The following is a 14,170-nucleotide window of genomic DNA, read 5'->3' as shown; positions in this document are numbered from 1 at the left end:
CATTTGATGTTCTCATGGGCCACTCCCCAGTAAAAGAATTATTGCACTTTTTGCTTTGTCCTTCATTTGCTGCTCACACTGATTTCTCTGTGATTGTGTCAAATGTGATTACAACAATCTGATGTATTTTATCAAATAAAACATTAAATAAGGTGGAAAAGAAAAGAAATTCTCTAAAAATATTTTAAATATAAATAAAGTATATACAATAAAGTAAATGTATAAATAATAGTTTCCAACATTGGAAATTCCTGGAATTTATTGGAAAACTATAACTGGAAAAAGAAGACATCTTTTAACACTCATTCATTTGTAAAAAGATCACAATTATTCTACATTCTACACATTAAAATAGAATTTATTTACTAATGATCTTTTCGGCATTATGACATTTTTTTTGAAAATGTTAATGTTTTGAATTTTTTTGTTACACACACATTCTCTCCGGGTACTCCGGCTTCCTCCCACAGACCAAAAACATGCTCATTAGGTTGATTGGTGACTCTAAATTGTCCGTAGGTGTGAGTGTGAATGGTTGTTTGTCCTTGCATGTGGCCCTGCAATCGGCTGGCGACTGGTTCAGGGTGTACCCCGCCTCTCGCCCATTGTAGCTGGGATAGGCTCCAGCCCCCCGCAACCCCGAAAGGGATAGGCGGTATAGATAATGGATGGATGGATGGATGGATGGATGGATGGATGGATGGATGGATGGATGGATGGATGGATGGATGTTACACACACCTCAGCAATGTGGAAAAACTATTGTCAGTGTCATTGAAATAAACAAAACTGAAATTTGAAATTCAATCATACCTTGAAATTTCTTGGCTGGGATGACTCCAATGACTCTTAAAGAAATGTAACAACATCACCACCCCTCTACTCATGAATATATACAGCTCTTTGTGTATGATGGGTGGAGACTTGAACATTCATGTCTGTGTGTTTGGGTGTGTCATGTCATTATCAGTCATATACAGATAACATCTGATTAAATGCAAGGGTTTTCTCCATGAAAATCTGTAAAGGGGTGAAAACACTCTTAATTTAAGTCACATCTTAAGAAACATACCCACGTTACTGTAATTGAATGCAATAGCACATGATTATGATAATTTTCTATTACTTTATCCCCAAAATGACCACACTGAGTAAAAAAGTTTTTACTGCTTGTGAAGGTTCCAACAAAGGTGGGCAAGTTAAGATATAACTGGATACATCCTTCTCACCTGTCAAGTTAGAGGTGTAGACTTTGAATACAGTAATACTGTATTAGAACCCCACTCCCCAAAAAGATGGGACACTGTGTGGAACATAAATAGATGCAGACTGTGATGATTTGCAAAACACAGACAACATCTGTTTTTGATGTGTGATGTATTTGATGGCAGCCAAATCTTTGGAAAAAGTTGGGACAGGGTCATGTTTAGCACCAACTGATGAGACTGATTGCTGTCATTTTGAGAGTGGAATGCTTTGCAGTTCTTGCTTGATGTACAATTTCAGCTACTCAACAGTTCAGAGTCTGCTCCAAACATTTTCAGTGGGTGACAGTCCAGGACTGCAGGCAGGCCACTTTAGCACTTAGACTCTTTTTCTACAGAGCCATGCTGTTGGAATACATGCAGAATGTGGTTAAGCATTGTCTTGCTGCTTCCCTGAAGAAGACATCGTCTACTTGGCAGCATATGTAGCTCCAAAACCTGTTTATATGATTCAGCATTAATGTCACCTTCACAAGTGTGCAGTCATGCCATATGCATTGATGCCCCTCACCCCCACCCCACCCACATACCGTCCCAGATGCTGGCTTTTGAACTGTGTGCTAATAACAAGCATGATGGAGACTCTTTCACCTGGAGGACGCAACATCCGTGATTTCCAAAAATAATTTAAATTTTTTTTCTAACTGTCCCGTGTTACTTATTACTAATTACTTTCCTTTGAAATCACATCATATTTTACAGTATTATGCATAAAGTTATAACATGGTGTAGCAGATTAATGTTTAACGTGGTTACTGGAAGGAAACAACATGATTTAGCTACACCCCATCAATTAATCATTTTCCTGACAAAGCTCAACAATTTCAGTACTTTATCAGTCAGGATAGTGGAATATCCATTGAAGACATGAACATTATTATTCGACAGAAATATATTATCAACCATGTGGAGAGAAAAAAAACGTTACATCAAATTAAAGCATGATTATTAAAAGCAGTATGATGACTCAAGTCACATATATAAACAAATTAGTACTGGATCCTCTGTATTTATATTACTGGAAAAATAGTAACAGTCGTCAAGCACTGAGTTTTAATATAGCTTCTGAGAAACAGTGTAGCCTGAGTAGTCCTGTAGTCCTGAGCATTCCAGGAGGTGTAGTTTCTTACAACAGTCCAGGAGAAAAGTCGAGTGGCCTCCCCTCAAAAAAAAAAACCTTAGACTTGAATCATAACCAGCCAACCAGCTAAACCATTATCCCATTCCCCCCCCCCCCCCCCCCAGGTTCAAAGAGCACAGAGGGAGGACAGATCAGTGGCAGAGAAAGTGAGCACTTTGAGGTCGAAGGAGCTGAAATGAGCAGAGGAATTCACATATAAACATGTGATGAACCTATAGAATATCCAAGCACCCAGCAGAATATAAGATGGTTAAAACTAAGTCAAAACTAGCTCCACCTTGACCAACTACAACAGTAAAACACTACTAACACATTAATGCATCAGTAATAATGCCCAACAGCAACGATATGTTCAAAGGGGCCAAGTTTTGTGCATCATGAATCTGTTTGCTTTTGAGACTTAAGGTATCCTTTGATAGTAATACTGTACTTTCACTGAAGTGACATTTTCTGGCACTGCAGGACTTTTGCTTGTAATAGAGTATCTTGTACCATTGTGACTTTTACGAGAGTAAAAGATCTTGATACTTTCCCCACCACTCTAGTAACCACCATTGTTGAAGCACCAACTTCTTCAGTGAGGCTCTACAGTCACCTACGCAGAAACAGCAGTTTGACAATACTATAAGGATTCCAACAGAAGTGAGAGAAAAGTAAAGAAATGAGAAATAATGAAATGACAAGTTTCTCTTAACCTTCACCTTGTTTTGATAAAGACATCATCAATAACAATGTTATTATCGTTATCAGTGATTTTTAGGAATGGGGGGGTCTTGGAAAACGGATAAATAACCTTCCACATATCTAAAGCTGCAATTAATGAAAAAAGAAATACATGAAATCTCATTCAAATCCTGTCATTTGAAATGTGTGTGCAGCTTTGCAGGGCCGGTGTCTTAACTTTTGTCGATAATGTGCATAGTACAGTTTTTCTGGGATAGATGATCGCATGTATCGTTTTTTTCGTGCAATGACAATTAGTCATGGTTGCATGGTTAATTAAACAAATTTTATAGAAAGATCTGTGCATTGCTTTTAGAAATGAACAGTGTGGTTTGTAAACTCTCAACGTCTGCGATGAAAGTGAAAGATGTTGTAAGTCTCATTCACCACCAGATGGTGACAGAGACTTTTGTAACCTCAAAGCAAAACACACTTTTCTCCTGCTCACACTTTGCTCTGACAGACTGAGAGTTGCCCAATAAGCCATATTTGAATGTTGCTGTTCTAGTTGAAGGTAGATTAGCACTGTTATGTTAACTACACAGCAAATTTGTCAGCATATAGATATATATATACTGATGCAGTGTATCGTCATGGAAACTACAACACAGTGTGAAGCATCAGGGGAACGAGTTCCCACAAGTCCAGCCCTAAAATGGTGCTCAGTCACGTAGGACAGACAGTGACATATCACAGATAGCATGTCTCGCTTCATGTTCTGTCCGTTTTTCTCTTTTTCTCTTATGTAGTTTTCTTACACCTCCCTCTTCCCAAACCTGACTGAAAGATCAGTCCCATTTCCATCCATGTTAAAGCCTTCCTTACTCATCTGAAATCTTATCAGCATAATGGGTGGAGCAAGGGCAGGTATGTGTGTGTGTGTGTGTGTGTGTGTGTGTGTGTGTGTGTGTGTGTGTGTGTGTGTGTGTGTGTGTGTGTGTGTGTGTGTGTGTCAGGGCTTCAGTGGGCGTCTCCATAACAGGAGGGTTGTAGAAAGTGACAGAACGGGGGGGATGAGTGTCTTTCAACAGGACACAAAGAGGACAACAGAACAGGAATTTTGGAATGAAAGACTGTGACTCTCTCCCTGCCGTGAGAGTAACTAACATCTAGGTGAGTGTTACAAATACTTCAAATTGAATTCAGAGTTCACAGCACTGTGATGATTGTATGTAGCTGCAATCACATTAGTGCATTAGAGCACTTTAAGATGATACTGACTTTCACGTTTTCATCTACTTTTTACCTTTATTAAGCAGTTGTTAATGTTGAATGTGTACCTCTTATTATACTTTATACCTTATGCCATTATACTTAAGATTCCTTATACAGTTCCTATTGTTAATAGGTTTTGTTATTTTTGTTGTTGTTGTTGTTGTTGTTGTGGTTGCGGACCTGCTTTTTTCCCTGCCGCCCTAATAGTCTCACAGTAGGTAAGTTTTTCTAATATGCTTAATTCATGGGTCAGTTCCATAACATGCATGTTAGAAGGATTATTGAATGATTCATTTCATTATACAGCTCTTCAACACAAACAGCCCTAGTTTGCTTTTTGTTTGTTTTTAAATATAGAAACTATAGATTATCATAAGAGATACTGTCTCTTATCACCACATGTCAAGCTCTGGTACAGCAGGAATCTGCAGATATATTTGATATTAGGACTTCATTTACAAACTTGTGCTATATAATATAATTTTCGATTTGTATACATATAAACTAAATTGGCAGGTTATTACCAGATTCGTTTTCAGGAACATTATAGTGTTGGTAGGTGTTGATTCAACTTTATGGTCGCTGTGGAGGCTGTATTTTCTGGGGCTGCTGAATTGTATTACTTGATAACGAGGGGTGTTTCTCCTATTTTGTACACTTGATTTATATCGATGAGGGTAGACTAAGTATTAGCTCAATGTACCAAATAAAATGCTCACTGATTTTCTACATTATAAGTCAAAAGCAACCAAACAGCAGAGCAGCTAATAAGAGACAATTACAGTGCCAAATACGAGTCGAGATGTGGAGCCAGCTGCAATTTTAAAATCAACTCCTACAGGAGTGCCTGTCAGGCACTAATGGCAGCACACAGAGCACTGGGCATGGAAATCTAACCATAAAAAGGAAGTATTCATGAGAACCTTGCAGGTTTAACACTGAGGTGCTAAACACCCTCTGATTTGAGACCACATGTGCAATTTGCACTTGAGGGGGAGAGGAGCTACATCAGAGTTGCGTCATGGACACATTTGCTCATGTGTCTGTATTCATGTGCAGACACGGCACTGTGTTTACCTCATCTAGGCCATGAGGATAGGAGGGGATGTGACTAAGTATGTTTCCATGGCTGTTTTATTTTGAAATATTTAGTGATAATTAGATGTTACGCATTTCAGCTATTTCTTATAATTAGACTAACACCATACCTCCTATAACTATAACTTAAGTGAACTATTGAATTTTACTGTTTTAACACTAGAGTGTCAACTAAAAATGTCATCTGTAATCGGAGAAGAAACTGAGAATTTCCCTATCAGGTCACAGAGTCTGACAGATCAGGCGATATAGTGTAACACTGGGACGTAACAGTGGGGCTTTGTTAAATTCCTTTGCAGTATGTGTAATTTTTTTAGAGGTTACATTGGCTAAATTATTAATTTTGCATTGTTGTGTGTTAGCACTGCTAATAAGCGACTGTAAGCAGATACATTTGCAACTTTGATCAACCAAACAAGCTCTGTTATTTTAAGTCCTCCTCTGCCTTGTGTTATACTCCCTAGCACTGGTACCAGAGTCCATCAAACAGCAACTGGTTTTCTGCTTCATCTCAGTGGGTAAAGTTAAGATGAGCAAAGGATTTTTATTTTAGCTAAGTACTGAGCTTTTTTTTTTTTTTTTTTTTTTTTTTCTTTAGAGCTGTGTTTCTCAGCACAAGAGCTCCACATTTTTCTTGGCTAACAGGTTCCGCAGTAATAAAAACAACGCTTACATACAGCTGCTGCCAATCATGCAGCCCAGCAAGTCAGTCTTCATCGTTTTGGTAACTTACTAGCTCGCCAATGCTGCCAGCTCCCTGATACCAAACTGCAGAGTTTGGTATGTCGGCAAATGGGAAAATAGGTGTAGCTACATTTCCAATGAAAGCATGGGGTGACGTTGATGGGCTTTGCGTCATACACAAAGTTGAAAAAAGTTATGGAAAGACAGCATCTTAGCAAATAAGGTTCACCTCCTTATAACTTGCACTTTCAGTTAACTTATGTGTCCTGGTAGTTTCACTCAAGAAGAATTGCATGCAGTGGTTATGCACATGAGAGAGAGATGGATAGACACATAGATAAACACTAATCCTGACAATGGCATGCTGCTATCTCCTTCTCTATGCCTGTATTGCTTAACTAAGCATCTGTAGTTGCTGGTATGTGGTTATACCACAGGGACATGCTTTGGCATGTTGTTCTCATCGAACATCAAAGGTGTAGTGGGTTTTTTTTGGGGGGGGGGGGATTCTAATTTGTTTTTCTAGAGAATGATGATTAAAGGAAAAACTGAATATCTTTCTGTTATTGTGTTTCTAGTGTATTACAGGACTATGATTCATACCTACGAGCAGGCATGTGAAGCAGTTTCCTTAGACATTTTAAATTGCATGTGTATCCCAAGGACAGCTATTGCATTAGTTTAGCATTATGCAACTTCATATAAGTACATGATGGGTGAAATGTCCTGGAACTATGTCTTTCTTGCTCTTGTTATTACTGCGTGACTGTACAGTCCAAAATCCCACACTGTAACCCTCTGAGACTACATTTGATTAGATTTTCTTTACTGATTCCTCAGCACCAAAGTAGATTTACTACTTGAGCAATAAAGATTAACAAACCAGACAGTTAGGGTGCTCATCTCCTTTAGTCATTGTATAAAAGCAACAGGGATGTTGACTTATCAGCTATCTACAAGCAAGGGCAAGCCTACTGGTCATATCATCATCAACTTCACCATCATCAGCATCATCACTGTAACAAATGATTCTCGGAAATCTTTCCCACTGTAGACAAGAACATGTGAAAAAATATCAGCTACCGCAGAAGGTGATATACAAAGCGTTTAGCTTTTGAACAAGAACCAGCATGTGTGCACCTCCAAACCCTAACCCGAAATCTGATTTTAATCTGCCTAACTGCCTTTTCTCTTTCAGAGCACTGATGTCAAACACAACCTTGACCCTAGATGCCTTGGAGGGACAGCTGATCTGCCCCCAGCTACAGATGATGAGGAACCACAGCCTCAACAACAACACAAAGGCCAATTTGGTGGTAGTCTGCATCCATGGTCTGGTATCTTGTCTGGGGATTTTGGAGAACGCCTTGATCCTCTGGGTGGTGGGCTTCCGCCTGCAGCGGCGCACTGTGGCCTCTGTCTGGGTGCTCAACCTGGCCATGTCTGACTTCCTGACAACCCTGACACTGCCCCTCTTCACCTTCTACCTTAGCTCCTCACATAGCTGGGTGCTTGGCAGCCCACTTTGCAAAACACAAGCATCCATCTTCTTCTTGAACATGTTTGTGTCAGCCTTCCTGCTGGCAGCCATTTCACTGGACCGCTGCCTGCTGGTAGCCAAGCCAGTGTGGAGCCAGAACCACCGCTCAGTGGCAGGAGCATGGAAGGTGTGTCTATTGGGTTGGCTGTGGGCAGCAATTAACACATTACCTTACTTCCTGTTCCGCTCAGTGACTAAGAAAGAAGATGGGAGGAAACTGTGTTATCATAATTTTGCCTTGTATTCATCCTCTCAAGCCACTCTGGAGAGAGACTGCAACGTGAGGCAGGCAGCAACAGCCATTTCCAAGTTGCTGCTAGCATTCCTGGTCCCCCTGGTGGTGATTGCAGGAAGCTACATTCTAATTGGTCTCAGTCTGAGGAAGAGGAACAGAAAGAGAAAGCAGAATGCCAATAGATTCACTGATGTGCTTAGTGTGTCAAACAAAGATGGTGCGTCAGGAGCTACAAATACCCCAACAACCACAAAAAAGACTAATATGTTTCTCAAGCCTCTGGCTTCCAGTCCACCTTTATCCCTGACACCTACAACCTTGTCCCCTTCTACCTGCAATCAGTCCAATCACAGCCAGCTGTCCCAGAGTTTCACCAAGATGGTGACGTTTGTGATTGCAGCATTTGCACTGTGCTGGGCTCCCTATCACATCTTCTGCATAATCGAAGTAACAGCCCAGTACAGGAGCAAAAATGTCAACCTAGTGGAGGTGGGGCTGCCCATAGCCACAACCTTTGCATTCTTGAATCCAGTGTTGAACCCCATTCTGTATGCCTTCAGCTGCCCAAACTTCTGTGTCAGAATTCGACAGAGTCTGGTCGCAGTGTTTGATGGTCTGGTAGAAGAGAGAGGGGGTTTACTGATGGTGCCAGGGAGAAGTTTAAGAGCACATATTAGGAGAAAGAGCAGTCGAGATATAAGCCTTTGAGTACCAGGGTCACCAAAAAGTTCATGTGCAACCCAAGGCTAGAATCAAAAACTGAGGTGGAACATAGCTGCTAGATGCCACTGGATTTTTAGCTTTGTATTTGATTTAGTCAAATTCTTAATTTATCTTTAATCATGTTACATATGTCTTCATGTACATGTAGGCCTAATTCAGAGGGCAGTCCTGATCTCATCAAAAGTGTAGCCACCATTTGGAACATGAATTAGTAATATAATTTGATGCAGTATCTTTAGCCATGGGCTCTAGAGATGGCAGTGTTTATATACAGGTCAGTCCATCCACCATTGTTTGCCATGACATTTATGGCACCTGGAGAGTGGGCCTCAGTGAATGAATCTCACTGACCTTGGTGATCTCTTGACTTTTCCTCTAGTGTCACGATGATGTTTACATTGTGGTTTTAAGGGCGATGTCTTGACAGTCATTGGATGGGTCAGAAGCGTTAGGGTCGGCCATGAAATTTGGCACAGATATGTCCTCCTTAGGATGAATTGTAAGAACTTGGTGATCCCTTTTCATCTAGTGCCATCGTGAGGTCAAATTTCAGTTTGTTCAACACTTTATGACAAAATATGTAGAAAAACTAATCACCAAATCCTCAGCTGTGCTTCATGTTTCATGCAAATCGGGAATTGTTAGCATGCAAACTAAGAGTTAAGATGATGAACATGGAAAACAATATACGTACCTGCTGAACAGCCTGTCTTTGTTGTTGTGCTACATGTCTCTGAGGTTACCCTGATATTTGTATTTTGTCTACATTTGTCAAAAATATTTTGCATTGCATTGAGTTGCCATAAATGAAATTATTTTTGTTTGTCTGTATCGATTTAGTATTAAATGGACAAGTGTTTTATACTTACATAAATTATTGGTCTGTTTTGGTTTGTTTGGTTTTTCAGGCACTTCAATCACTCATTTCACTAATCTTTTAGTTAAGTGCATTAACATGTTGTCATTTGATTCTTGTGCCCTGAAAGTCCCCATTTTTTCAACAGTAAATTGTAAATATAAACAGGAAAAGAAGGAAAAGAAATACACGCTCAAGGAGGTTGAATTTATCTAGTAACCCCTCATGGGGATGCTAGATAAATGCAAGTCATTATGAGATGAATAAAACAAATAGAAAAGAAAAAAATGATCTCTACTCCACCAAAATTAGGTTTATTATTTTAATTCTTATTCAAACTTTTTAAATGCTCACAAGACTAAAACTTTGTGCTCTGTAGATTAGGCGTTCATGCTATGCAGATTTTGGCCACCTGAGAGCACCATAGCTCTGGTTACATAGATCGACGTGAAATGATAAAGTAGGATTATGCTTTTCAGGTCCTGTAATCCACAGTACATTAGAATCTCAACTGCTGAACGTCTGACCACATTCCTGAGTGATTGGATTTTATCATATCCGATATCCATTTTGATTGACTGTCTCATCACCGCCGTTGCAATTGTCTGGTCCCATTACACTCAATTGGATGCAACCACCCACCCACACATACACAGGCTGAGGTGCAATGTAGGCCACAGCAGTGTAGGATTACCATGGAGGTACCGTAGTTGTAATTTGGAGAGAATATCAGAGAATGAAGATTCACAATATAAAGACAGAGCAGGATTAAACCTAATGGGTCAGACTGACATACAAAGCTCCACTTTCCTCTCAGCCATTCAGTTGTAGCAGATTATCTTTCTCTCTCTCTCTCCCACCCTTTGGGACTATCTCTCATTTTCTCCCTCTCTGTATTTATTTATTTTTCTCTTTATGTCTTTTTGGCTTTAGTTTGGTGGAGCAATCAAACACACAGTGAACTCAAAGTGACAAAGAAAGCAAGGAAAAGTGTCACTAGAGGTTAACATGCATCCTGTTTACATATACTAGATTGTTTTGCTATCAGCAAGTGGACTGCAGAACAAGAATATGTAAAAGATGCTATGAAGGGATCTTGCAAGGAACTGTTCTGTGGGTTCTTTTAGCTGGGGAGTTAACAGTAACCTTATATGTGGCCAATGTAAATTCTATATCACATTCACAAAAAATCTGTGCACGGGTTCACTGTAACACAAATTATAACACTTTGCTAAAATTGATTGAGGGATATATGTAAAAGCTGTACAACTTGTTGATTTCTATATATTGATTTTGGGAGAGCATTGGAGGGCCTCTTCTATTTCAGCCTTCGCTCGCAAGATTTATCACAAAAAAGCATAAAATAATCAGAAATGATCATCATGATCAGATGGTTGTCCAAAGAGTCAACATGTCATTTTTTTTTTAGAAACACAGAATATGCTGCATCTTTATGACATAAGGGCACATTATCCTCACATTCATAATAAAGGCCAAAAAGCTATATGTCATATAAAACTTGTTTATAATTAAAGTTCAGCATGATGTGTTGTTTTTTAAAAAATGTCACCTACCTCCCCACTTCTTGTACAGTCCCTAAATGATGGAATAACGAGTGGATGGAAGGGGAAATATTCAAGAGGCAAGGCCAACAAATGTGAGTCAACTGAGTAGTCTTAATATTTCTTGCTGTAATATAGAATCTCTCTGAAGAGACATGAGTGATGTAGGAAAGATAAGAGGGATACTGGTGCTCAGCTACAGAGAAGAGGGAAACACACAGATGAGGATAAAGACAATGAAACAGCAGAACAGTGAGAACATTGACAACGTATGTTGAAACGATGGAGCCAGAGAGATTATATGATAATGATGATAACAGTTGGTTTGGATAAGAGATAAGAAAGGAATGAAAGTGAGAGTATGTGTACGGATGGGTATTACTTTAAAAGGGTTTAATACACTGCTACAGTGCTACACACTACTGTACGTACAGCTGGCAGATGCTGACTGGAAAATGAAAGCTCATCGCACGTCAGTGATTAAGCATCATGCACTGAAGTATACACTCATGCATGCACATACAGACAAGATGAGTGGCATTTGTGCAGAAAAACCTCATACGCAGAATCTAATAAAGATCAGCTATGTTTCTTCTCTATTACAACTGCAATTATTTACATGGTTTATATATATATGACCTAGTTTATCCCAGAATGTGAATCTTTGACAAAAATGTTCAGCATTACATTAATGATGAGTTCATTTAGCATTGTTGACTCTATTAAATGGAGTTGAAGACATACATGGCAGCAGAAAGTAAACCTTTTTATTATAAATGAAATGATTGAGGAAAATGAAAGAAAACATTATGAATCAACTTCTTGTTGTAAATATTAGTATTATACTTACCCCTGGGCTCAGAGGTAGGACCAGGATTTGTTTTGGTGTCAAGTTTGTGAGGAAATCCCGATGCAAAGGTTGTCTGTAGCTGTTCCTTGCATGGGACACTCCTTTTTACTTACTTCCTTCTTATATGACATATCTGAGGGCTGTTTGTGGGCAGCGGTTATCAATGCTGCCAAGACTGCTTTGTTACCTCATGCAGCAGCATGTAAATTTGTTTGCTGTTGTGACTTGTTAACAACATTTTCAAAGATTTGGAAGTGAACTCCCAAATTTCCAATTTCTATTGCCACTGTACCCTGGCAAAGTTCAACAGTCAAACAGTATTTATTTGTGCGTGTGTGTGTGTGTGTCTACTGCAAGCAAGAATAATGCTGGGCAAATTCTATATATAATTATATAATAATATATATAATTTGAGAGTGTTTCTATCTGCTCTGTATCCCCATGTAAAATTTGCCTTTTCCCTCTGTTATTGCTGTCCAAATAACAGTGATGCAGTGAATAAGTGAATGTAGAATATTATTGTTAGTGAGTATTTTTAGAATTATTGTAGAATAATGTAGTATTGTATCTATCATACTGGGAACAGAGTGACAGTCTTTAAAGTATGTTCACATGGATCTTTCTCTGTAGGTGCCAGTTTTTTTACTTTCACTTTGGAATACAGACCACACCTAAAACAGTTTATCTGTTGTATTCATCTTTTTTTCACATCGACCTGTCAGTTCTTGCTCTGCTGAGCCCTTCCCTCCTCCCTTTGTCTGTTTTCTTTTTCCCAGGATTCTGTTTGTAGATTTTAGTCTGCCTTTAACACCATGGTCCCAGCTCTGCTGCTGGACAAGCTCTCCTGCTGAGTGGGCCTGATTCCACCCGCAGGTGGATCACAGACATCCTGTTGGAGAAAAGGCCGCACATGAGGCAAAGGGAACACATATCTCAAGGCTGCATCCTTTCCCCTCTACTCTTCTCCCTATACACAAACAGCTGCACCTCCAGTCATCAGTCATAAAGCTACTGAGGTACAGTGTGGTGCATTCGGGTACCACTTCTATGATATGAGAATGAACATTTGTGAATCCTTCTGTGTGCGTTCATTAATAGTGAGACTATGAGTCCATTTGCATTGATGGTTTGCACATAGGTTAGCCACAGTGTAAAGAGACCAGTTTTAACTATTTCAGTTTTGTTGTGTGCCTCCAGTATCCATGAGTGTCACCTGTCGTTACCATGGAGATGAAGGCAGTCAGAGGTGTGAATCAGTGATAGCAAACTCAAAGCACTTTGACGTTAAATTAGTGAATTGACTAAACCTCTAAAACTGAATTGTTTTAAGCACAGATTGTGTTAACAGTTCATCTACACCTCGATATTTAGTATGGAATGACATTTAAAGCTCCTATTGGGTGTTTCTTGTCAAAATGCACCATGTGGTTTGTATGTACATAGCCTGGTACCTTCAACTTTTTTATGAATAAACGAACAAGATACATTTTTTCACATAGTGGTTCATCTTTCACACAGTGTCAAGGGAATGCTCCAACTGTGTGTCTGTGGGACTTCTACTTCCAGAACCACAGATGTTTGAAATGCAGTGACAGTGAAACACTAAGCACGGTACCAGGACCCTTAAATCAAAGCAGCTAATTCATTATTTACACTTTTCCTAGTGTGCCCAGTCAAAAGGTCTTCTGTGAAATGGGCGTATTGCTCAAGCTAACAGAAAAATGGCAATTATTTTTCCAGTGTTTTTCCAAATACCGGCAATGTAGAAACTAGAGAGAGAATGCAGAATGTGCTATGTTGTTGATATTGAAAAATGTATATATTTGATTGCTGTTTGAATAATGTAGTATTTTATGTATCATATTGGGAACAGAGGTCAAAAGTGTGATCTCTTGGATTCTGTTCTATAGAGTCTACAGTCTTGTTTTTACTTTCACTTTGGAGTGCAGACCACACCTAAAACTGTGTATCCTTCTTATTTCTCATTATTTTTAATTCGGACCTGTCAGCTCTTGCACTGCTGAGCCGTTCCCTTTGTCTTCTGCTTCCTTCTTGCCAGGATTCTGTTTGTGCATTAGTTCCGCCTTTGATGCCATCGTGCCAGCCATTCAGACCAAAACTACACACAAGGATAGTTTTCTACCTGACTGCAGCTGACCTCATCAACAAGGCCCGGGACGCCCACTGACACTGACTCTCATCTTGCTCCATGGACGCTACATATTACATTGAATCAGTGTTTTACATTAATGCATTTCTTCTTTTTTTTCTCTGCACA

The 14,170-nt window shown here is 39.4% G+C and overlaps 1 protein-coding gene across 1 annotated transcript; it reads left to right on the top strand.

Annotated features, from left to right (window-relative positions):
- Positions 1-7,328: 7,328 nt before the first annotated feature.
- Positions 7,329-8,913, top strand: LOC139346436 (prostaglandin D2 receptor 2). Its single transcript, XM_070985491.1, has one exon. The coding sequence runs from the start codon at positions 7,332-7,334 to the stop codon at positions 8,607-8,609; it is 1,278 nt and encodes a 425-aa protein (XP_070841592.1). The 5' UTR covers positions 7,329-7,331; the 3' UTR covers positions 8,610-8,913.
- Positions 8,914-14,170: the final 5,257 nt, after the last annotated feature.

The sequence above is a fragment of the Chaetodon trifascialis genome, chromosome 2 (assembly GCF_039877785.1).
Source record: "Chaetodon trifascialis isolate fChaTrf1 chromosome 2, fChaTrf1.hap1, whole genome shotgun sequence".
NCBI classification, from domain to species: domain Eukaryota; kingdom Metazoa; phylum Chordata; class Actinopteri; order Chaetodontiformes; family Chaetodontidae; genus Chaetodon; species Chaetodon trifascialis.
The sequence above is the reverse complement of the archived record's forward strand: the minus strand, read 5'-3'. Positions and strand labels throughout refer to the sequence as shown.

Coding starts and splice junctions, on each gene's coding strand:
- LOC139346436 (XM_070985491.1), top strand. CDS start 7,332: ATGTCAAACACAACCTTGACCCTAGATGCCTTGGAGGGACAGCTGATC.